The 26,554-nt window shown below is 43.5% G+C and overlaps 1 protein-coding gene across 1 annotated transcript in view; it reads right to left on the bottom strand.

Annotated features, from left to right (window-relative positions):
- The window catches only part of CCDC88A (coiled-coil and HOOK domain protein 88A), an 888,939-nt gene that overhangs the window by 75,591 nt on the left and 786,794 nt on the right, over positions 1–26,554 (bottom strand). The window contains exons 26-28 of the mRNA XM_085612608.1: positions 12,683–12,766; positions 11,547–11,747; positions 11,170–11,241 (exon numbers count right to left, since the gene is read on the bottom strand). Of these exons, the coding sequence (XP_085468734.1) occupies positions 11,170–11,241; positions 11,547–11,747; positions 12,683–12,766 (357 nt within the window). The remainder of the gene's footprint in view (positions 1–11,169; positions 11,242–11,546; positions 11,748–12,682; positions 12,767–26,554) is intronic.

Below are 26,554 nucleotides of genomic sequence, written 5' to 3' on the forward strand. Positions count from 1 at the left end.
AGTGAGTCCGCAGTGTCCAAACCATACTGAATGGCGAACTTAGCCGCATTCTTACCCTCAGCAACAGCTTGGGATAGCACAGCGTGGGTCTCCTCAGGACACTGATGCAACAACTGTGCAACTGTATCCCACACCGCGTGGGAATAGCAGCCCAATAAGCAGGCGGTGTTCACTGACCGCAGCCCCAAGCTGGCCGAAGAGAACAACCGCTTACCGAACTGCTCCAGCTTCTTAGAGTCCTTATCCGGCGTAGCCGTGGGAAAGGCACTCTGTGACGTCGAGGCCTGATGACTAGGCTCTCAGGTGTAGGATGAGTGGTCAGAAACGCTGGGTCACCAGGCGCCAGACGATGACGCCTGGCGACATTCTTATCCACAGGGGCCCCTGTGTCTGGCCGCGACCAAGTGCCCAACAAGACGTCAGTGAGGGCATCGTTAAAGGGGAGCAGGGGCTCCGACAAAGTGGACGCCATCTGGAGCACCTCAGTGAGGAGATTAGTTTTGAGGGCCACCGTGGGAAGATCGAGGTTGAGGACCTCAGCTGCCCGACGGAGCACCATCGTGTAGGAAGCGCCCTCCTCCATGGTAGGCGGGGGAGAGGCAAACCCCGGGTCAGAAGAGACATCGAGGTCGCCGGTGTCCTCCAAGTCATCCACCCAGTCCTGCTTGGAGTCACACTGACGGGCAAGAGGGTCCTCGGATCCCTCCCAGTTGTCCTCCACCTCTGTCACATGGGGAACAGACCGCGGCGGCAGGAACATACCGCGTCAGAAACGGCACCGGGCCAGCGCCGTGTCCCAATGCAGGTCCCGAGTAAGAAAAAAATGGTCCTGGACCCGGGGCAAGGGCGGGACAAACGGCACCCACTGCGCCGCTGGAGGCGGAGCCGAGGGTGGCGCTGGGGCCAGCGCTGGCAGCGCCGGACCTTGTGGCGCCGGGGCCAGAGCCAACGGCGCAGGATCCTGTGTGCCGAAACTGGATCTGCCGGCGGCCCAACAGGATCTGGACACGGGACCGCGGGGCCCGAAGGCGCGCCGGCGGGAGCCCAAGGCCTAAAAAGGCCGTCCATGGTAGCAAGAAATTCTTGCACCTGTTCGGGAGTCGCCGATGGACCCGGGTAAGGTGGGTAGGCCGCGGGACTCCCAGGCTCCAGAGGAGCCGCAGGGGCAGAACCCCTGTCCCCCTCGTTCACATTCGAGGACCGACAGGGGGATGTCGGAGAGCGAACTCGCTTCTTCGACTTCTTTTTATGTCGTCGCTTACAGGAATCCGAGGGCGAAGACTTGGAGCCCGAGGAGCGACGACTGCGGCCCCGTGAGCGTTCCTGGGAACGGTCCCTGGAACGGCGCTGGGACGAGTGCTGGACCTCCAGCAGCTTCCGGCGCCGCTCCCTCAAGGCCTTCGGGGCAATGTCCTGACAGCCCCGGCAGGACCGGGAGTCGTGGTCGGTCTCCAGGCAGTAGAGGCAAACAACATCATGGGGGTCCGCCACCGACATATTGCGACGGCAGGCCCCACAAGACTTAAATCCAGGCATCCCTACGTGCACCAAGGAGAAAAGGAGACAAAAAGTCTCAAAAAGGATAGTCAAAAAGTGACAAAAGGTACGTGCTCTAACCGGATCGGCGCTTGCTGGCGCGGAAAAAGAATGAACTGACGTCAGCGCATATGGGTGGCGCCTAAGTAGTCTCCGTGACGTCATCTCGGCGCTTACGATGCCATCGACGGATGCGGAGCCGCACAACGCCACCTACTGACAAGCACGGGTGCTGCTAGCAAAACGTTCTGGATCCAGTCTGACGCCTGGGGATATTCTAAGGTAAGGAATCTAGCACTAATGTGTCTCTTTCAGATATTTCCTATTACCACTTTGATATACTTTCTCTTGGCACCAACACTTTTCTTTTCATACTGGAATGTTAAATTTTAGCCCACTGCCAGAACCACTGCATAGCCAATTCATCTGACAACTTAGTTGGCCAAATATACCTTGCAGGTTGCCACTGACTATGTGCCTGCTGTCAAAGTGAAATATCTTCTTCATGCCTTTTTTTACAACCAAATCTCACATTTGCAGCCAGAGCAGCCTTGGCTCTGTTCTTAACGTCCACCTCCAAGTTACCCCTTCATCAGGATAGTATTCACACTTGTCACAAGCTCTGTCTTTCATTGGTGCAAAGAGATGTTTACTTGTTACACTGTTACTTGTACACATAAGTATCACATTATTATTATTAAAACAACTAGCAAATGCCATCTGGATAGCTCCTTTCATCACCATAGTACATCACCAAGTCACTCTATTCGGTTAAGAACAATGACAAGACCAATTAATGTGTTTCACGTTATATCCGTTCAGAAAACATGGGTTGTCATTATGTTCATGCAGTTTTTATGCGCCACCCATTTTTTCATTCACTCCTCCTGATCAATTCTCAGAAGCTGACTTGTTGAGAACCTTTGGTACAAAGTGGCCAACATGAGCAAAGTGTTTTAATTCCTATTTGGCAGTCACACCAAGCGCAAAACAATCTCCCTGGAGTGGATGCTTCAATTCCACAGTCCATTGCTCTTGTATTTTCCAGATATTTTGCAATTGACATCTACATGTTTACTGCTAATTAAGTAGCAGCCTTTACCAATCAACCTGATTAATTTATCAACCAGATATATATGGCCCATTGTGTATTGATTCTCCTATGACATTCTTGCGAGTCGTTCGAGAAAAGCTGAAATTGTTCCCACTCCATATGTTTCTAAACCACTCCACAGGGCTTTCTGATCGGAATGAAGGAGAAACTGTTTAACCCAATTGTTTTGTCCAAATGTATTGAGATGCACGTTTTACTTTTACTTTCTGAATCAATCAATAGTTTCTCTTTTGACACAGGTCCATCAATCTGAGATAGCGTCATACCAAGTCCATAAGTGCTAGAGCTGTCTGAAATGTTTTGCCTCTGCACCTGAAATACTTAATGGAGACACATGTGAAGTATGGCATTCCACATCTCCAAATATAGGTTTTTCTCTGTCCGTCTGACAACTGACCCCTTCCATTTTCTTAATAAGTACAAGACAGATTCCAGCTGAGAATAAACTTGCATGACAAACTGTGCATAATGTTTAGCCGATGAAGGTGTGCAACTTATCGTCTGCTGGGATTTGTATCTTTTCATAGCCTTTCCACTAAGCCTGCTTGGGTCCTTACACACTCAGAAATTATTTACCCCAAATAACCCCAACACCCTACCATTCTCTTTGCAGAGAATGAATCCAGCTTCCGAAACAGTCTTTTAACAATGGCTTTGGTCATCCGAAAGTGCTGTCTAAAAACTGTTTGTTTGAACACACCTCCATCCTTGTTGACCATTTTCTATCAACTTACATGAAAGATTTGAGTTTGTATGTGAGAGACACTAAGGATTTTTTTACAAAAAAGTGCAAACCATACATTGGGGAGAGGAGCAATGGTTGGTATGTCTAGACGGTAAAAGTTGAATGTTTATACACTAGCATATGGCACACAGATGGTTTGAGAGCGTGTAAATACTTCCTGCAATCCAGGAGCATACACTCTAGAGCACACCCATATGTCGCTTCAGATGATAGAAATTTTCCTTACTAAAAATCTGTTTATTTTCAACAATGTATTGTACAAACAGACACAGGGGACATCCATGGGCACCTGCTTTGCTCCAAGCTCCGCCAATTTGTTGGTGGGCTAATGGGAGAAGCAGGTGCTCTGGAGTGAAGCCTTTGAAAAATGGACCAAGAGAGTGAGTCTGTGGCTAAGATACATAGTAAGTTCTTGAGAGCCAAGAGAAACTGTAGCTCAATTAAGAACTATGAAAAGAATAAAAAATAAATGATCGGGAGATTCCACACTAGAAAGTAATCCCCGCAAATTGCTACAGATAGGAGCAACCAAAGCAGACAGGGTAGAGAGGAATGAAGCACTTTTTGGTACTCCAGGACAAAAAGAAACAGGGTGAGAACAAATGAGCCCGATAAGACTGATAACACATTTTAACACTCAATCAAGAGAGTTCAAGGGGATCATTATGAAAAGATAGGACATCCTAACACAGGATCCGGTTCTAAAAACTAAATTGGGATCATCTTCATCCATCACATATAGAAAAAGTTTGTCCCGTAAGGATATGCTACTTAAAAGCCATTTAGCACAAAATGAGTCCAATTGGCTAGAGAGAGAGGGAGGTTTCTACAATGTAGCAAGTGCAAGGCGTGTAGCCACAGTGAAAATATGAGAGAAGTCACATTGTTAAGAACTAAGACACAGTGAAAAATCACCACAGACTTGATTGTATGTCCGTGCAAAAAGTGGTATATTGGATCTACCACTTTCCCTGTAAAGAAAAGAATCCTGGAACACTGGAGGGCGATAACGAACAGGGATTTTAGCTATTGCACAGCTAGACACTTTCATGATGCACACAATGGTGATTGGACACAGGCAAAGAACTTAGGCCTGGATATGATCCCCAAGAATCTGAGAGGGGGGAACCCTACCCAGGCATTACGTAGATTAGAATCAAAGCTCATCTTACAGGCAGGTAGTGTTTTTTCCATAGGTATGAATAACGACAAAGAGTTGTATGTACATTTATAAATTGCTGAAATCCTTCCAGACCCCACTCCAATAGAGAACTTTCCAGAATTTTAACCACCCTTTTCTTATTAGTATCTACACACTTATAATTTTTAGATGTTTCTTGCATGTGTACCATCTTTTGTACCTTTGACTGGCCATAGTTATGTAACTAATTAATAATTATTGTGCTTCATTTGGCAGATTATCCAGACAGATATGAATGGAATAGTAGCCACTGTATTAGAAGTTAGGAGCACGGGGAACAAGGTTTCTTCTGATCAATATTGCCACTTTGAGGTGAATTAGAAACCTATCAAATGTAGTCATGTCGGGTGGTAACGTGAACACACATCAAAGAGCTATAGATGAACAACTAAAGCACATGTATAAGTCAAGTGTATACAAAGGAGCTTAAGACCTTCCTGTTTCCAAGCGCAAGATAAACATCTGTGATGGCTCGATAGGATCTCAGCGCCAGGATACCCTTTGGGTGACAGCCGCGCTTAACAAGTAATAAATACATGCATACATACATACAAAAGCTGGTTGACTATTGGGTACTATACTGTCAAGAAAGAAGGAGTTCGTTATGTACTTAGATATTTATGGTACTATACAGTGATCTTCAATAATCACTAGCATAAGAACATAGACTATGTTCTGTGGAGCTGACATTGATAACAAGGGTGATATTAAGGGTACCATACCCTAAATGGACAAAAGGAGCCTTATTGACAATGCTGCACAGAATGTATTAATTATGTTAAAGAAACTGATTTACGATCCTGGTCATAACAATATAGTTTATCCATATTGAATTGTTTATCCATATTAAATTGAGAAACCGGTGCTTGATAAAGTTGCACCCAATTGAATAGAGGGAGGAGACAATCAGAGGAATGAACACAAACGAGGGTACTTACCGAGACCCTGGAGCTCCTCCACTTGTTCCAGCGAACAAGTAAATTCCATCTAAAATCTATTTACTTGTCACAAATGTGCTAACGTGATTCCTTTAATCTATTGTACATTGATGTTTGACAGCGCACTCTTTATTTTTACGTTTCCATTTAATGAAAATAATGGTTTATGACTATGCAGTAATAGTCTGTTGTTTATGACTATGATTATAGTGACCGTCATCAATGATGTGGTAATGTTTAAACTTGTTAACACTGTCTGAGCATTGGTTTCACCCCATTAGTACCACTTAAACACCCAAATATAGCAATAAGCTAAAGCATCAGAAAGATTAATCTTTGTCTACTCGTTTTTGTTGAAACCTACAGATTATGCCACAGGTGCTGAGTTACATGGCCTATGCGGCAAATCCATAATTATGCAAAAAACACAGCTGTTGTAAAATTGCATAATCTCAGCGACCCTGACCTAAAGAGGAAATGGATTGCTCCTGGTTTTACTGTTTAGAATGCATGCCATCGGGTAGACCATTCAAGTACAGCGCAGCTCAAATTGAAACAGGCAAGTGACAGCTCATTGGATCGATGGTAGATGAGGTCCAAATTTACGAACCAGTGGCTTTGCCCCCTAGATGCATACTGCAGGTCTAGTAGTGGTTAAAAAGCTGTCCTGAGACATCAGAATTAACAACAAATTTGCTAGTACTGCAACTATTCTTGAACCTCAAAACAACTTATGAGGGCACATTTTGGGAGACAACAAAATGCCTCTGAGACCTTTCTTTTTGTCGACTTAATCCATCAATTTATTTATATCAAAAAATACTTTATCAACCTTCCATATTACAAAAATCAAAAAAAGAGTTACACCTCACATCAATGGGACACAATTTGAACAATATATTTCACACCATTCAATCACTCATTTCAAACATTCTTGACACCAAACGATTCTTCACTCCAAACACACTGGTACCACAAACCATTCACTCATTTCAATCAGTCTCTCAAAAAAAACATAAACAACTCAATATATTTTTCTGAGACCACAGAAAATATTGTTAGCCTAGTTGCTCTCAATATTATTGCTTTTGACAAATTCTAAATTCTTGTGGTCGCACCCAAAGGTCTACGCGTTTCGAAACCCCTTAGTTTCAGGGTCTCTCATCAGGACCTCTGTCAAATGGAGAGAAGATCAGCCGATCTTATTCGAATAACTGTGGATTATCCTAGTAGTAGCGAGTCTTCGCTGTCTTGATATAGATGATGATAATGGCGAGTTGTTAGCAATATAATCACTCGAAAGCTCAAATGTATACGAAGGACATATTGAAATGCCCTAGGGTTGTCCCATCTGGCACTTCTCCGATGAAAAATAGAATTAAACGGTTCCAAGGATAATTGGTGTACGCTGTGTTATAATTACGTGACGATCCGTGAAGCTGAATAAATCTTTTAGCCTGAATACTTTTCATAGGTTGCGGAAACCGTTTACAGACGCTAGTACCTGTCACAAACATCAGACACAATTGCATTTTGCACTCTTATGCCCCACCACTTTCAAGGTTTACCAGGCCCCACTGCCTTTACCATCTCTCCAGCAACTAGAATAATGCCCTAGTTGTTGATACTGAAACAGTTATCAAAACTGGCATAAAGACTAGTTTAGAGGTTTTTTTAGCGGATTTTGGGTTGGCCCTCCCAAATATACCGGAAGCTGGTGAGGGCATACCTTCTTTTAAGGGTAAAGGGTTGTTCTCCACTATTGATTTCATATTTGTTAATACAACCCTAATTCCCCTTGTTTTGGACTATACTGCTAGATGGTCTCACTATAGCGACCACAACCCAATTTATATTAGTTTGAGAGGGTGTTTGAAGACCTCAGGAGTGGCAGAACCAGGGACCCTGGCTCCTAAGATAAAAACAAGGGACCAAGGCCGCAGAATGAAAAGGGCTCAGGTGGTACCAGGCCTTTTTTTAAGTGACCTGTTAAACACTGTAGGGACTGAGATCGCTTTCTGTCAAGATATTTCTCAGGGGGGAGCAGTGATTGCCATAGCCTTTGATAGGATCTGTAATCAGATACCCAGTGCTCTCTCCTTACTCAACAAAAAGGGCACTCATAAGGAAGAGAGGTGGTTCGACCATAATTGTACTCTTGCCCATCAGAAATTACTACGTGACCGGAAACAAAAACCTCGGGACAGAAATTTAATAGCTAGGACAAGGGTAGAGTATAATCAGGTCCGGCATATACGCAAACTGGAAGTTAAACAAGAGGCCTGGGATGATCTGTCGTCTGTCGATGTGATTAAGAACAGCGCCAAATTTTGGGAGATCGTAAACAGACCTGTTTTTTTCTGGTCAACAGAGTAACGTCGTTGAATGTAACATCCCAGAAGAATTATGGTTTAAACATTTCAAATATATGTATAGCGGCCAGCATGATCAGGCAAATACAGGGCCCACGTGTTTAACTGGTGCATACAGTTTGAACTTCCCTGAACATGAAGTGGCTGTAGCGATAGCCCAAATGACGAGCAATAAAGCCCCGGGCCCTGACGGGGTTCCTGTCGACCTTTTTAAATCAGATATTTCCTTATGGGCTAAGTTATTGGCTAATGTTTTAAATACAGTATGTGAACAGGGAATGCCTAAATCTTGGTCGACATCAACTATTGTCCCAGTTTTAAAAAGGGTGATAGAGGGGACCCAGGGTGTTACAGGCCCATATCACTGATTGATTCTTTGGTTAAGGTGATGGGGAGAGTGATCCTCAATAGGTTATCTGGTTGGATCAATGAACATGGTATTTTGTCTAATCTCCTATATGGATTTAGGAAGGGCAGAAGCATCCTGGATCAGTGCCTTAACCTATAATTATTAATAGGGAAATACACAGTGGCTAAAAAAGGGACCCTTCACCTCACGTTCATGGACTTATACTCGGCGTTTGACCGAGTAAATAGATCAAAGCTTTGGGATCTGTTGTTAGGAATGGGTATGGATAAGAACATTGTGTACTTTCTGTCTGAACTGCATAGGGACTTATCAGCAGCAGTAAGGTTTGACCAAATGGGTAATTTAACGCAGAGGATTGATATTACTAGAGGAGTCAGACAGGGCTGTATCCTGGCTCCTCTGTTATTCACCTTCTACATTAATAATCTAGATTTGGTTTTGTGTAGCGCTGCCAGGGATATCCCTCACATGGGGAATCGTTTGATCCCTGCATTGCTTTATGCAGATGATGCGGCCCTATTAGCACATACAGCAGTGGGGCTCCAGCGTCTGTTATCCTCCTTTGCCGATTTTATGGGTTCCTTGGACCTAAATGTAAACTTTTCTAAGTCACTTGTCATGAGTAAGGGAGAAAGGCCTAGTAAAATTAAGACGTTTAGTTGTGACGGAAATGAAATAACCAGGGTCTCCTCATTTCCATATCTGGGCGTCTTATTTGACGAGAGGTGTTCCTGGGTCCCGCAGAGAAGGGCAAAGAAAATTGCTATGGCACGCTCCTCAGGTGCGGTACTTGATTTTGCACGAAGGTTGGATGCCAAACCAATGAAGGCAATGATACAGATATACAAATCCAAGTGTGTTGCCATTGCAAATTATGGATCCGATATTTGGGGGTATAGAAATTCTAATATCGCTAGTTTTACAGTTGCAGCAGTTAGAGCAAGGAGAAAAGAAACTAAATCTTAATTGCTCATTTCTCTGTATAATTGATTCTCCCTTTTATATATTATATTTCATTGCTGAATTTTTAGAGCTTTATTTTATCAATGATGGATTTTGAGTGTTATATGTTTTGTACGTGTTGGGTATTTTAACATGCTTTTATGATTTTGAATAATCGAATAAAGTGATTTTGACTGACTGACTGACTAAGTACAGACTTTAAACTAGTCAAGATTGAAGACTGGACGATGAGACCACAGTTAGCATTGATGCCAAAACTGCTGGTGTGTGCTGTTCAATGCTGAAGGTGTCAGTAAAGCCTTTAGGCGTCTCAAATGGATAGACGGTGAAAATCTCTGATGCAGCCATTTTTCAAGTTTTTATTTGGTCTGAAGAACAACGGACATTGCATGATGAATGGAAAGCAGCTCTGTGACCAGTTTTTATGAGGAAATGCAAGTCAGCATTACCGGCATATGTTGCTTAAAGGTCTTATTTAGCTTGCAGTCAGAAGACTCGTCATGCAACATATCAATTTCTTTTTTAATTTGTGGCCAAAGATGAAAAAATGTTGAATGAAAAACATTGAGAAACTCAATGCTTTCAGACCGACCATGCTTTTTGAAGGTGTGCAATCAAGGCTAAGGCTAAGGCAGTTGACACATCATTTTCAGAAGAGCTATTGACTTCAAGCAATGTCACCTTTAGAAGATGATACATTCTTTCGATGTGCAGAAGTGTGGCATTCTAGTGATCAATTGAGATATATATAAATTCCCTGAAAAAACAAAGGTTAAAGTAACGTTATAGCTAAGTGAAATGATCTGTTTAAACTCTAAAAACCACTGAAATTCAACAGTTATAGTTATAGTTATCTCAAGTAACTATAACTTGTGCCCTAAGGAAAATATAACTCGCCTGGCCCTGCAACCAACCCCCTGCTATGCAAGGTGTTTGGTCGTGTGTGGCAGGGGTTGGCCACAGGGCCTGCTGCCAATCCCCCACATGCACTGCACAAGTTCTTCGGTCGCACGCGGTGGTGAGCTCTCCACAAGGCCTGGCCTGCAGCCAGGCTCTGTGGGCAACCCAAATCAGACAGCCAACCCCCACGCTGTGCACGGCCAAAGGTTGGTCGTATGGCATGGCGTTTGCCCAGGTCCTGTGGCCAACCCTCCAAAGACAGCCAACCCCATACTGCGCACAGCCTCTGTCAGGTGCGGCGGGAAGTTGGGCACAGGGCCCCCCTCCCCGAACTATTATTTTCCTGGGGATCCCCTTGAACAGGGGTATTCATTAATATTAAGAGGAAGGGAACACACCCCCCGGACAGATTTTGGCAATGGGTAACCCATCCTCCAAGGCCTGGCGCATTTGTGGGGGAGGGAGGAACGTGGATCCCATCCTCAGACCATTTTTGTCCTCGGGGACCTCATCCCCCTGGTCCCAGCAACTTATTTAAGAGGGAGGAGGGCTGCGTGCCCCCCACCCCAGGCCAAATTTAGCCCCGGGAACCTCATCCCCTGGGGCCCAGCCACATATGTGAAGACGAGGGTGGCACGCGACCTCCCCCTCCACAGGCTGCTTTTGGCCCCAGGGGCCCATTCTCCCAGGGCCGAGTGCATCTTTTAAGGGGCATGAGTCTTCCTTCTCAGGCTGCTTTTGCCCCAGGAAACCCGATCCCTCCAGTGCCCGCCAACAAATTTAAGGGGGATGGGGGCACATAGCCCTCCCCCTCCCAGGACTGATTATGGCCCCAGGGACCCCATCCCCGGGTCCTTGCTGCATATCTGAATAGGGAGGGGGGCACGCTGCCTAAATGTGAATGCTATTGGGAAAGTCAAAACCTCATTTAACTAATGATGAGGCACATTTTAGGACTAGTTCAATGATACGACTAGCACCTCCTTTTTCAAGATAAGTCCCAAAGAAAGGAAACACACTTTTTACTTACCATGAATTCTTGTGCTTGGGCTTGAATTTTCGCTTGCTCCTTGGGGGCTTAAGTCTTCAAATGAGGTACCATCTACATATAAATAAAGCATTCGAAAATATGACAAGCATATAATTAATACGCTAAAGCTTAGTTTATCTGCATATGAAAAAACACTCTATACTGCATTTCCATATTATATTACTTTTGTTACAGATAAAACAGACATAAGTTACTACTCACACACATAACAGACAAATCATGTAAATCAGTGCTCATGGTTATGGAATGCAGTATAACTGTGATTGTTGTCGTTTTCACAGAAACATTAAGACATACACATTCTACATTGACAAAAACAACTGTGAATCACACTACAGAAAATGCACTGCCTATACCTTTCTTTTTAGGTAACTGCTTGGACCTGAAGCCTGCAGAAGAGATGGCTGCTGAAAAGTTGATAGCTGTAGTAGAGAAGGCCATAGATCCCAATTCGTTTCTCCTTTTCCCATTGGAAATATCACCAGCACCCTCCAGATTCTCAGAGCTACCTGTCCACTGTCCTGCCTGGACCATGGACTGCACCAGGTCATTCATGGCTGGGATGCAAATGAAAGCAAATGGATCAGAATGGTTCAATGTCTTGTGTTTTCCACTGTATATGAGTAGCACAGAATGAAGCAGACAGCTGTGCAAGGACGAAAGCATATGCTGTGATCACAAGGTCCACTGGTGTATGGCATGCATTCAGCGAAATGAAAGCAAGCGTTATTAGGCAACATTTTATATTGTGCTTTTAAAGATGAAGCAAGCTTTCCCTTTTCATTTGTCTACTAAGCATATGTGCCACTGCCATGCTAGCTCTCCAGTAACATACAATGCAAGCTAGAAGCTTGAACATGAAGCCTTTGAAATCAAAATCAAATGCAAGTGGGGGTCAGACAAAGAAGCCAATATAAACATCAAAAGCAAGCAGCGGAAAGAGGTCCATGGTCAGTGCAGTTCACTGCAATGATGCTGTATTCTGAACTATTAATTACAAGGATTTAAAGTGAAAGCATTCCTTGTTGACCTGTAGGTATAAATGCTAAAAGTTGTGTTGGAATCTACAATTGATTACATGTAGAGAAACCAGTTAACAAAGAGACCGATCGCCTTTTATATTTTTGTATAATAATTTTCATATGTAGTTCATAACACCCTTCTTGAAATAACATTTTTGTGGGTTTGCAAACATGTCAATAGTATTATTTAAGATGCATATACTGGCATTTAAAATGTATATACATATAAAGAAGCACAGCAGTTTATAAAATGCAAGCCAATGCATACATATAAAGGAAATTTGTAGCACAGTTAACACTGACTGACTATATACCTGAATGCAGGTTATGTGTAGAAAAGCTACTTAGATTAGCAGGACTTGCACTTGCAAAATAGGAAAAATAGTACAGTCCAGGGAATGGTTAGTGAGAAATTAGTAATGGAAGGCAGTGCAGCTATTTGAAAATAGCTGAACTGTTTAAAATCTTACACATGGAGCGACGGTAGAAGGCCTTCATTTTGTCTTTATCCTTCGGTCTGTTCCTCATAAAGGGTAGTCTTTTCAATGCAACCACTTTTATGTCATAGCATGAGGAAAAACGGAAATAGGGAAATGAAAGAAAAAAGGGAGAAGAACAGATGGAAGTTAAACGCTGAAACTAAAGAAATGAAAATGCTCGAATTTAAGGTATATAGGGTATAAAAGAGACTACTGCACCTATGCTACTACAGAGCTGTAGTGAAATATGAAGGTGAATTCATGAAATGAGTAAAAGAATTTAACCTGTCAAACAGCCATATTGTTCCTACATTTTGGTAGTAGGAAGATAACAAATAGTTTCTATTTATGCACAACAGAACATGATAAGGCCTTCTAGAATGCCTACAATGAAAACAATGGGAGATGAGTTATAAAATGTAGAAGGTACTTTTAATACTCAAATTGTTCGTTGAGATGTTTTTGTAATGAACTTTCTAACCATTTTTTTTTTATTTTCTTTTCGCCCACTATATGTAACTAAAGTATCCTAAATAGCCTCTATGTTGCTCCTTCACTCTCCTCACTCTTCCTTTGTATCTTCATCTTTACTTGCTACTCTATTCACTTCAATAAGGTATCAAGCTGTAAAGCTGCACGAACCATACCACAGGCGTGTTAGGGTTGCAAGTTATGTACAGAAATATTGTCTGACATACTGTGTCCTTAATATCATGTTCAAAAATATCATCCCGTTGTGTGTAGTTTTTGTACTATTAAGTACAATGAGGCAATATTTTTGTAAACAATATTTTGGACATGGTTTTTACATCAGAAAATGTTCCGATCACAATAGTAAGGTACCATATCACAGCCAATATGTATGAAGCAAATTTACAAAAATATAAATTTACAGTTCACAAGTAACATAAAGGAGGTTGTGCAAATTTCCCTGGTAGATTGGTTCATATAATGGGCAGTGTCACAGGGATGTGATGGATTTCACCTCTTTCTTAGATTGATCATAGAGTGGGTGTATACAACTCTTCGGTGGGATGGAGTATCAACTCTTTGCACAACTCCCAGTGAGGGATTGGTTCATATAAGACAATGGCACAGGAGTAAGAGGGTTTACATCTCTTTCTTACAGGAATAATTGACAGTTTTTTCCGGATCTCTGATCGGATAGACGTCCAAATCTTCTCCGCATGCCATGTAAAGGATTAGGTGAGTGTTTGCTATTTTCTCAAGAGAGGGGTTTCTAAGAGTATTGATTCTGTGCTTCAGAATGAGCGTTGGGCTCCAGAGGATGTTTGTATTTTGGTAGGTATTCGGGTATCGTTTGTGAAAGGCTTTTTATATAGTGTAGCTCAGCTTGAAAATACTTCTAGCTTCAATTGGAAGCCATTGTAGCGTGATTTGTATAGGGCTAATGTGTTCAAACCACATGGCTTCTGATATTAGCCTCACTGTGGCATTTATGGCATCTTTCAACAGTGCACTGTGGTTTTCTGGAAAAGCTGACGGTAAGGAAAAAATACTGTCAAGTCGGGAGAGAACATGGACTTGGACTGCCACTCAGAAGTCAGTTTTTGGGATGTAGAATTGATACCTTGCAGGAGTCTTAGATGGTGGTGGGTGAGTTAAGTTTTTGGTCAATCAATTTCTAATCTGAAAAAATTGATTTTGATTAAAAGATTTGTTTTTGTGTAGTCTCGGAAAGACTTTCAAGCTTTGCTAATTTGTTTTTGTGTACTAAGAAGTGGACCGCTTTAGTTTTTATCTTTTTAGTTTGGGAAGGGGCAATATCATTTAGAAGTTCCAACATGGACTCATAATGAGTCAATAGTGAGTTTATTTTTTTGGTTTCAGGGAATGGTAATAAGGGTTGAAGAGACTTAAGTTGCTAGAGATGAGACTGTGACGTTCTTTCTATCTCTAGTCCAGATTTTCAGTCTCTTAGGTTCATCAGCAGTTGTGGACCTGGGGATGGGGAAAGGTACGAGTATGTAGTCTGACAGTTCACCAGGATTGGAATCATCATTGTTATCAGGCCTTCTTTGAAATTTCAAAAATGGAGCCTTTGTTGTCATTTACAAGGCGGTGTTAAGCCACTTAATGTGGCTTAACGCCGCCTTGTAAAGAATGCCCTTTTCACGCAGCACTTAGCTTGAAAGGGCCGGCAATGGGTGTTGTAGTGGGCATTCTGCCACAACACTCATTGGTTTTTGACGCAGCCCCCTATTTACAATGATGGCGTAAATATGGGGCAGCGCCAAAAATAAGACCAGGGAAAACCTAGTCTTAACCTGGCGCAACGAGGAGAAATAATTAATTTCTCTTCGTTTTTGCTGTTTCTATGGGCGCTGCAGAATGCAGCACACATAAAAAGAGTAAATCGCCTGTAGTGATTGTTCATGTGCAGGAAGGTGTCTCTTTCTGCACATAAACAATCATTAGAAAATGATGAGTTGCGACTTCTATATGTGCTGCATTCTGCAGCACACAGAAGTTACAAATCGTGATTATTGATTGTTTATGTGCAGGAAGGAACAACTTCCTGCACATGAACAATTATTCCCTGCAACGCAAGCACCCTTGCACTACAGTGCAAGGGTGCCTGCGTTGGCGCTAGGGAGCTAAATTTAGCACCTGTGCTAGGGAAAGCGCAGGGGTGCGTCCTATTATTGTAAATACGGCACATTCCTGCATTTCCATAACGCCCGAGCGCTGCGTTACCAATTGTGGTGTAACACCACGCTCCGTCATTCTGTAGTACATATGCCCCTGAGTGAGTTGTGATTAGTTCTAAGAACTCTTACAGGAATGACAGACTACAGTTTGGAAGGTGGTAGGTAAAGTGAAAGAAGTCATTCCATCTCCTGTTTATAATTCTTGGCTGAGGCAGATTATTGTATCGTTTTGCATGCCTCGGAGATCTAAAACCCTTTGGGATAATTCAATCAGCCTTTATTTCCCAATTGACAAGCAGTTCGACTTTCTTTTAAAATTAAGTCTGCCATAAAGTGTTTTGGTGCTCATTTGTAGTTATGTAGGGTGCATTAGTGAGAAGCTATGGATCCTATTAGAGGGGGGTGGAGATATTGGCCACTTCATATAAATTGTTGATGCTGGCTCCTTTTCTAGTGTGGTCAACGTTTTGCATTCTCTGCAGTACTATGGTGGGAACGGGAGGGGGTTTGGGATGTGTGCTTTTCTGTTTCATGAGTTGCTGTAGTCACTGAGTAGGTCAAGGATGTTCTTGTTGAAGAGTGAAGGGAAGGTGGTTCTACAAGTAAGAGGGCGGAGGTGTTGATCCCAAGAAGAACTATAGGAGGAGTCAAGGTAGTCTTGTGTTTCAAAGCAGTTTATATAATGTGTCTTATATGTGAGGCACCTCTGTGGTGTGCCATTGAGAGTGACCTTAATTCTCTCACAGAATAATGCATTTGCAGATTTTCTCTTCTGATGTCTAATATCTGGCAGATAGGCAGGCATCTTCTTGAGAGGATCATGTTGACTATTTGGAAAAGACAAAACTAGAGTCCATCTATGAATGCTTTGGAAAATATTGCACTTAATTTATGTTGATAGTAGGACTCTTTATCTGCTATAGGCAGTACAGTGTCAGGATAGATGCTTCCAATGTATCTTTTTATTTTCATCTAGAATCACAATGGCATTACCCTGACAAAGTAAATAATTTAAAACAAATCAGCAATGAGGTGGTCACTGCTAATATGGGCCTCTATTCTCATACTACAAGTGCACTTCTCATGTTACCACTGCATCACAGAGTACGTACAGTGATTGTGAGAAAGTGCCATCTTTCTTGCATGGTATGCCCCCACTTTTTGCTGAATTGCTGAATGTAATGAGTGTGCCCTGGACTCCTGCCAATCAGGTGCCCAGGGCCTATGTTCCTTCCCTAAAACACACAAAACCCAAATTGGCAAACCCTGGCCTCATGTCAGCCCCTGGTAAATGGTACATTAGGTACCCAGGGCCTTGCGACCAGGAAAGGTCACTAAGGGCTGCAGCACTCATTGTGCCACCCTTAGAGGCCCTGTACACTTACACACACTGCTTTTGCAGGCTGGGTGTCTGGGTGCAAGACAAAACAAAGTCGACATGGCACACATCCCTGTGTGCCATGCCCATCACATACACTGCCATGGCATACATCAGTCACCCCTCTAGCTGGGTGCCTTATGCAAATGGTGTGGGCACAGGAGCAGGAGCCCTGTGCCCCTACAGTACCCAGGTCCATTCCTGAGCACTGTAAGTGCAGTGCTGCCATTTACGAGTACATGGTGCTGAGAGCTCGTCAAACATGAACTCCACAGCACCATAATGGCAACACTGAAGACTGAGAAGTTTGGTATCAAACTTCTCAGCACATTAAACCCACACTGATGCCAGTCTGGGATTTAATGTACCAAGCACCCCAGAGGGCATCTTAGAGATGCCCCCTTAAACCTAACCTACAATCCACGTCTGCTCTGAGGCTGCCTAGGCTGCCACATAGCAGACATGTTGCTGGACCCCTGAAGGGGGAGAACCCCTGCTCTCCTGGGCCTGCAACAATGCACATCCTGGGCGAGGTGCTAGATCTCCTCCCCCAGGATGGACAGGGGGAAGCTTCAAAGGCATGCCGCCTCTGTGAGCTTCCCCAGGCCACTGCAACCCCCCACTCTGGCGGGAAGCTTGGCCGGAAACTACAAATAAAGACAGGGGATGTGCCAGCCTGCCAACCCCACCCCTCAGGTGGGGTAGGCGAGGTGAAGCACATCTCCGGGCTCTCACCATCTTGAAGATGGGAAGCCTTACCCTATCAGGACTAAGCTACTGCCCCCCTCCCACAGGAGAGAGGCAGGATAGGGGGTGTACCCACCCCAGGACAGGGACCTTCACCTACCTGTAAAGCCCCTAAATCTAGTATTTAGGGGCACCCTGAACCTTCCTTCCCCAGATTCCAGATTCCAAAATACAAAGAAGAGCAAGAAGAAAGAAGACCTGCCCTGCAGCTGCTAAGAAGAGGAAGACACCAACTGCTTTGGCGCCAGCCCTACTGGCCTGTCGACCCTCGAACCTGCTCCTGCTCCAACCCGGCATCTCTTGTGGCCAGCAACGTCACAAACCCCGGAGGACCTGGCTACCTTTTGGCTCTAAGCCCCTGGGACTCCCATGAGTAGAGGCTCTACTCAAAACCTACTTCTAATCCCTGGCAGCAGCCCGGAACCGCGAACCCAGCACACACTGCACCAGCCAAGCCTGGCCAGTGCCGGAGTGAACAAAGACCACGAGGACGACCTCACGGCGACTGTGACCTCGAGTCCGGCACCCAAGGACCTCCCTCGCCACACCTGAAGAAGCCTGCAGCCTCAGAACAAGGTGCCCCCCATACCGCGAACAACAGAGGGTAAGATTTCCCGACACCAAAAGGCACCCCTGCACGCGGTGCCCCGCGGCCCCCTGTGTCCAATCCCGGGGTACCTACCTATCCTCCAACTACCCAACTTACCTCTCGAAGTGGTGGTGGCACCTGAAGAATCCTCGTCCCCGAGCTTGCAGTCTTTTTCTAAACCGGAGATTTCCCATTGAAATCAATTGAGCGCCCGAAGGCTCAAAAGCACCCTGCACCCAGCCGCCCGAGTGGCCCTGGCAGTGCATCCTCTACACCTACCTACTTCCCCACTTGCCCTGAGTAAGTGACCAGGAGCCCAGCTCCCACAGCCGCATGGCTTGCTAGTTAGCAGCGACCAACCAAGGCCCCCCTATCCCTCATAGGATAACATTGGGCCTAACTCTCTCTGCACCCGGCCGCCCTAGAGTCGCTGAGGGTGAACCAACTGTACCTACCTGACCCTGGGGGACCCCTGAGTCTATGCCCAGAACCTCAACTCTGCCAGTCGAGTACTTACCTTTAAACCGATAACTCTATTTTCTTCATAGGGTAACATTGACTGGCTTTTTCCTGAAATTTCTTCTAAGTGTGGACTTTTCAAATCTTAAAATATTCACCAAAAATCAGCCGAGTAACGAAAACGAAAATACTCACCTGCTCTTAGGTGAGCTCCCAGTGCTGGATATTGGTGCCCAGCACTGACTCTGAAAAATACTTACAACTGTACTTACCAGTAACCCAATTTTCTCCCATAGGAAATCATTGACTGTTTTTCTGTGAGATTTCTTCTAAGTGTCAATTTCTGCAATCTTTAAATATTCTTTAAAAATCGTATAATATCTGAAAACGTAATTACTTACTTGTTTTGGATAAAGGTCCCAGTACTGAGTCTAGGTACCCAGTACTGGATTACAAAAGTAACGAGAACATACTGTACCTGCAACTTGAATTTTCTTCCATAGGGAATCATTGACTGTTTTTTTAAAAATATTTTTTAAGTGTCAACTTTTAAAATAGCTAAATATTGTTTCAAAATCATCACAGTAATTAAGTTGACTTTCATCACTTGATTCTAAGTACTGACCCAGGACTGAATCTAGGATCCAGTCCTGGAATTCCAAAAGTAATCCTAAAAGTAATCTGTTGCAAATAACTTGAAATTTTCATTGAGCTCAATGCATTGTTGTGTTTAAAATAGTGTTGCCTATTGCAACCACTTGTAGCTGTTTACAAAAGTCAATTGCATATTGCTAAAGTATTTATATAAAGCATCTCATTCTGAGAAAGTATATTTTAATGCCAAGTGTTGGTTCTAAAATAAAACAAGCATATCTTTTTTATATATAAACCATTGGCCTAGAGTTCAGTTATTGAGTGTGTGAGACCATTTGCTGACTGAGTGTGTACAACAAATGCTTTACACTGTCCTCTGATACTGCCTTACTGCTCGACCAAGCTACCACTTTAGAGAGTAAGGTTATATCTAACTTTAGCCTCTGTCAAACCCTTGGGGACTGTGGACTCTGTACACCCTGTACCTATTAGGGAACAGTATATACAGAGCCACTTTCTCACAGTGATACATTAAAATTAATGAATGCATACAATTTGCATTTATACGGCACATTGGAAACAGGTTCTGGAGTGACTCCCTCTCGGCCGTGCTTGTATCACGTCAGATCCTGTTTGTTGACTAATGCACAAGGGGGCACTCCCACCCAGACCTTGAAAGAATCGCAAATAGTTATTCTGATCTCTGGCGCTGATCAGACCTGGATTCATACCACAAGGCTGCTCCTGCTTTATTGACATGGACTTAAATTGAAGCTAGAGGACTTTTGGATTATAAATGAAAAGCTGGCTGGCCTTCGCTGAAGTAATAAAGTGTGGGTCATACATCTGATCACAAGGTGCATAACCCCAGGTTACTCTCCTTTTCAAAAAGTTTTATTTTAAAAAAAAACCTTTATTTATTCAATTTTTCACACGGTAACCGAGCATTTGTACTACCCTTTCCCTAATTGGGTATCTCTGTCCTCATGAAGACCCGCATCTAAGGTTTCAATTGGTTTTTCGCCCAGAATCGGGTCGCAAAGTCGATATTCTCCTCAGCTTTGACTGAATACACTAACTGTGGACAGGCAATAATGATTAAAGCAATTACCTCTATGTTTATGGATGTAGAATTAGCTATTTGTCAGTCCATTATTGACTTGAACTGAATTGTTTCCCCCCCCCCCTTTCTATCATGAATGCACGACCACTTCCCATGGGCACATTTTTGTTCACATAATGGAGCAACTATTAAATGTAAATGTGTATATATTGCTGTTTTCAATACAATTATAAGTATTTGAATTTCAGTTGTGTCTCTGTGTGATGTAGTTGTCTTTTGCACTCTTTTCTTGTTTTTGGAAATGATACTTACCCCCTTCCTATCAGGTCTGGAGTTTCTTAATGATCACTTGTGTGGGATCAAGATATACTAAATAATTTAGATGTATCCCTTGTCTAGATATAGTCTGATTGGACCATTTTTGTTTGTTTGTATCGCATTGTACCCAGGTCCTTCGGCTGTGTGGGTAACCCCATTATTCTGTAATGTCTCTTCTTAAGCTGGCATGTACCATGGCACAAGGCATCCAATGAGAATTATTTAGGCAATGTTCCAAAATATCTATGCATGGATCAGTCACCACCTATGATGTCGTCAGTTTCCTGTGCTGCACTTGTCGCACCTGCACATCTTCAATGCAGGGGTCTAGTCTTGCCCATAAGTTAATACAAATCTGGCTCAGCCTCCCTCCAGGTGTCCGCTCCTGTCCTACCCACAGAAGCAAAAGTGTGCCTTCAATGCTGTATCTCCAGCAGTCATACTCCGTACTTCCCCCATTTTGACTAAGCCCCCTGCCGGGCTTTCCTTGTGACATCTCTGCCCAACACCCACTGTTGCGCCTTGTCTGCTAGTTGGTTCTGACCCATGATCTGACCCATTGCTTCCACCTTCAAATTCAGCCTAAAGTTGTTCCTTTCTGCTATACTTGCTATTCACCCAAAACTGTGCTATAATTTCTGGTATCTGGTCCCACTCTCAGCTGTTAACTCATCCTACTACTCTGTCACCAACCTGTGTCTCTTCTGGCCTGTCCAGACTCACTTGCATTGGCCACTTCTGCTGCTTCCCTCCAACTCCCTCCAGGGGTTACCTTCCTGTGGTCCAGCCTGCCATTCATTGGTGCACATTCACTATCTGTGTCCCCGTAGTCCCTTTTCTGCAATCCGACACATGGCTCAAAAGGCAAACCTTTACTACTAGTGTCTAGCCATGCATAAGTGGTTGACTCCAGCGCAATGACAATTGCCTGGCCTCCCTTTAGCAACAGCCTGACTGCAGTCAGCAATGTCTGCTGACCACTGGTCTGCCTTCACTGTCAGTGTCCAGCCTTGGCAGTAGATCTCATACACAGTGCATCAACCCCTTCCAATGCAGGTTTCTTCAATGGACTAATTTTTACATTTCTGCACCACAGTCTGCTGGTGCTCCACAAATGCCTGGGTCCTATCTAGCCCTGAGTGGCACACTTGGTGTAACCACTTTCTGCCTGACTCCCTCCAGAAAGCCTCATCCTATTATCCTACCCAATTCTGATTGGTGCACAATCACTGCTGGTATCTGATCCTACCCCTAAAGAATATAACCATTGCTCCCTGTGCTAAATCTACTGTCAGTATTCATGGGCCCACTTGGAGGAATATTTCACACTCCACGGAACTCCTCCATCATCATTCTTTTATTGGAGTGGTAATTCCTGTGCAGGAGGAAACAACATAGATCTGAGTGAGAAGGCACAGGTGAGTACAACACAAATATCCCAACAAAGCTAGGGTCACGGGAGTAACACTGATGATCAGCAATGGAACTTGGAGGATATCAAGCCTGTCAAACTGAACATTTTGAAGGATGGATCTTTTTGTGACTCAGGAGTTAAAGCACATGATATGGTGGAAACATTGAGAAAAAAGACTGAGTCTGGTCTGTAGAAATCACTGACCGTAGGAGAGAGCAGCTCCCATGTATAAGGTAATCTTTTGATGCTATTGTAAGATAATTTATAGAGTTTTTTACACAGTCATGGACTGCTTGATAACTGCTGGCCTTTGCTTGTTTAGGATTTTCTTTGCGTTTTTGTAAGATTTTTATCTTGAGGGGGAAGGAGTCATTATAGGCTCCACTTGGGTTATCAGACAGCCTCTTTAGGCATAAATGTACCCTGAAGGCACGCTGTGGTTGGGCGAGAGGGTGGTGGGGCTTGTGGATCCCAGTTTGTGAAATGAGGTGTCGTTGGGCAAGAGCAACTGCACATTAAAAAAGAGAAAGTGGAAAGTATTTGATTTGGACAAGCTTAAGTAGTCATCTAGGAAGTGGTAAGGAATATTATTTTTTTGCTTGGTGATTGAGTTTCGCATTGTGACCTGGAAGGTAGAAGGGCGGAATAGTGTTTAGGGGCACAAAGGTTGAGTTGCTTGCCTGGACACTTATTATACTTATAAAGCTAAGGGTCTACTTCACCACTTAGTTTCATTATTTCCTGTGCTTGTACTTCACAATAAATGTCCATCCAGTGGTCGAAATACTTGCTTGCCCAAGATCCTGGCAGCTTGATTGTGTGCTTGTTGATGATTGTGGATGTCAGGCTATTGTTCAAATATCACAAGGGTTAGCTAGACTAGTGATAAGCTCAATATATGGGTGAGCTGCGAAGACAAACAAGTTACTTAGGGCCTGATTTTGAGTTTAGCAGATAGGGTATTCTGCCCGCACCTAATTTGAGCCAGGCAAACTGCAAGGTTTATGGCAACGATGTAAAATGTCCTCCATCAGCATAAACCTTCCTCTGACAGCCTGAGGGAATAGGGGCCATCAGAAGTAAGCCATTCGACCATCTGCACTATTTATAGTGAGTGGTTGTATGTTTTCTTTTACTTAATATCCTGGTGATGAGAGAAAGTACAAATATTAAATGACCCCGTACCATGGGAGAAAACGTCTATAGTGTTAGGGCCATTAGTTTTTTCTTTTCCAAAAAACAAACTTTCGCTTTGGGGAAAAACTTGAAACTTTGGTGTATGAGTCTGCCACCAATGACAGACGCACACCAAACTTTTAATGGCTCTGTATTAACCAATGTGACGACGGTTCATACAAGCCCATGGAGATCACTGCAGGGCCAGCAATTAACTCTAAATCTGATGGAGAGAGTAAAGGCAGGGTGACAGACGCAATGTTTTCCATCACCCTGACTGCCTTTACTGTGTCCTCCAAACTCTAAATCGGGCCCATCTTAAGTATTTCTGTTGGATACTCTAACAGCAAATAGCTCACCTTTTGAATTAAATTCCCCGAAGTGTCAACTGAATCTGGAAAATTTTCAAGCAAATGCCCCCATGTGGTGGAAGGTGTGTCATCAGATCTGCTGCAGCACAGAGACGTTCATAAGCAACGGACCAAACGGGCAAACTGGTCTAAGCAGAAATGGCTGGTGAAGGTGAGGATGGCTGCACAAACAGCCGCCTGGCAAATCCAATGTCCAGCATTGGAACACCTCTGACCACGGCTGTAGTGGCAGCCTTAGCTTTGGTGGAATGAGACAAATGTCTCTCAGTAGGTTCCTATTTTGGATAAGGCATGCATAGCACATTTTTATGCAGAGAATGATCCATCAGTAGAAGGTACTTGTATTAAAAAATCATTTTTTTAACCTCAGTTACAAAAGATTTGTAAGTGACAGTCAATATTTCCAATTTTTTGGGTTTCTATCTTCTTGATGTTTGTGGGGGGGGAGTGTGAACACCATGGGCTGAAATGAAAAGCTGTACATTTCTGAAAAGTAGACAACATGTGGAATTCAGTAAGGGGTCATTGGGGTAGAAAGCTTATGACTTTCCAAAAGAAACTAATTGTTGAAGTCCAAAATACATGAAAGCAAGTAGTTAAAAACTGAAAGTGGTGACAATGTTTTCATCTTTTTTTTTTTTTGATCTGATGACCGATCCACGAAATTATTATAATATTAGATTTGTTAGTTTTTTCCAGTTGCAGGGATATATATGGTTTATTGGTTTCCCAAAAACAGTTGATGATATCCAGGGCTCTTCACTGAGCTAGAGATTTAAATGATTTTTCATTTGTACCAACCATGCATCAATTCATTAGGTAAATCTTAAGCATAAAACATAGAGATGAAGGAAAGCTATGCATTTATTTAAACATATCCAAGAATTAGATTTTAGGTATACTGGTTATTCATATGGATCTGAATTTGGGATTGGCCATAATATGTGAATCGGAGGGTGCTTTGCAAATGGTGTTCTTTCTTGCACACTGACTTAGATTTTGGAAGCCAATGTTGAATAGAAATTCAATAAGTAACATCCAAGGTTCCACTGTTCTGTATTCCTACACTCGTCTCAATGAAAATGGTACCCCACATGCTTGGGTGGGCCTATCACAGATAAACGGGAAGGCCAAAAAAACTCAACGTGGTGACATCAAGAGTTTTCCTTGCTTGCAATTTCAATCTTTCTGTTGATGTGAGTAGCTGCGTTATTTGGGCCAGGGGTCAGATGGCACCAAGGGAATCCTATCAATCCCTGACATTTCTGAAAACTAGACATCTAGGGGAGTCCAGGTGGCTTGTGTGGATGCCAGTACTTTTTCTTACCCAGAATGTCCTGAAAACCTCAAACTTTGGCTAAAATCACAGAATTTTCTTATGTTTCTGAAAGGAAAAGTTATGAAATCTGTGGGGATCGCAAAAAGTCCTACTAGCCCGCATTCCAACACTTCTCAAGATAAAAACATTTCCCCGTTTGTGTAGGTTGCCCTATCACCTGTGACATGAAAAACTCCAAATTGTAACATGGAAACATCAAGAATTTTCTATTGAACTTCAACCTTTCTGGAGATGTTGGTAGCAGCCGTAGTTGGGCATAGTTCAACTACTTTTATCACGCAAAATACCATGCAAATTGTAAACTTTGGCTAAATTCACAGAGATTTTCTCAGGATTCTGAGAGAAAGTTCCAGAATGTGCAGGAATTGTCTAAATTCTTACTACCAAACTTCCCCACATGTTGATGGACCAATCGCGTCCAACATCAACTAGCCAAAACGTTGACCATATGAAGTCAATTTAGTATGTAGTCTTCATATGGTTACCATTATGGTCCATTCCATTCTTATGACATGTGTTAGGTCCACCCATTCCTGTAGGGCTGCATGTTTATTAGAAGAAGTGTGGCAATGTAGGGTGATAAAATTTGGAAAGTGCCCAAGATTTATGTCACACAATGTGGGAAAATAGTGTTTTGGCCCATATTTTGACATTCACAGCACATACCAGGTAAGAAAACAAGGTGGAATCCATGCTCGCACACCACCATGTACCACCCTGGGTTGGTAGGTTTCCCCGGGTGCCAGTTGACCCTGGGCCAAAACGTTATATCCATTCCCTGTGGAAAGAGAGAGGAAATTGTTTTTAGGCATATTTTAAAATATTTTTTAAGCTCCAGGGGGCCCCTTCGGGAGAACAGACACCACACCGCCACACGTGGTGTTTGTGATTATGGGCCTCATGTAGGTAGCGAAATACCGGTCGGTAACGGCCGATTTTCGGTAAATATGCCGTTACCGACCGGTATACAGACAAGTGAGATGTAGGAGTCCAAAAACCACTTTTCGGTAAATATGAGGCGGTAAATACCGATTCATAGTTACCGAATTCTAAAATACCGATTCATATTTACCGAATACAGAATTAACGAATCGGTAAACATGAAGTGGTAAATATGAAGTGGTAAAAATCTAAAATGACATGTAGGAGCAGTCGGTAATTAAGAAATCCATTAAAATCGGTAATTAAGAGTCGGTAATTAACACTGACTAAAAGCAGGTGGTAACCATCAACAATGGATAAAAGCAAACCCAAAATTCAACAGCGTGGACAACATGGCCGCTATGTACGTCATTGCAAGGCGCCTACGTCTACAGGCAGCAGGACTGAGGGTGTGGCGACGGGAGGAACAAATCTACAGACAGCGCATCACACTATTCCAGCTGACTGATGCAGAGATACATGAGAGGTACAGGCTACACCCCTAAACAATCATGGACTTAATCAGGGACCTACACCCACTCCTGGACCAGCCAGTTAGAAGGGCGCACGCCATACCCCCACATGTGCAGGTGCTCTGCAGCCTACATCTGTTGGCATCCGGCAGTTATCAGGTGGTGATAGCTGCGGTGGGTGGGGTATCCCAAAGTTGCCTGTCCCGTTTCTTCAGGAAGTTCCTGGATGCCATGATGCAGAGAATGCACCACTACATAAGCTTCCCGAACTCACAGGCTGCACTGCAGAAAACAAAAACTGACTTTTATCACATGGCACAGTTCCCCCATGTCCTCGGCTGTATTGATG

This window comes from Triturus cristatus, chromosome 6 (genome assembly GCF_964204655.1).
Source record: "Triturus cristatus chromosome 6, aTriCri1.1, whole genome shotgun sequence".
NCBI lineage: Eukaryota > Metazoa > Chordata > Amphibia > Caudata > Salamandridae > Triturus > Triturus cristatus.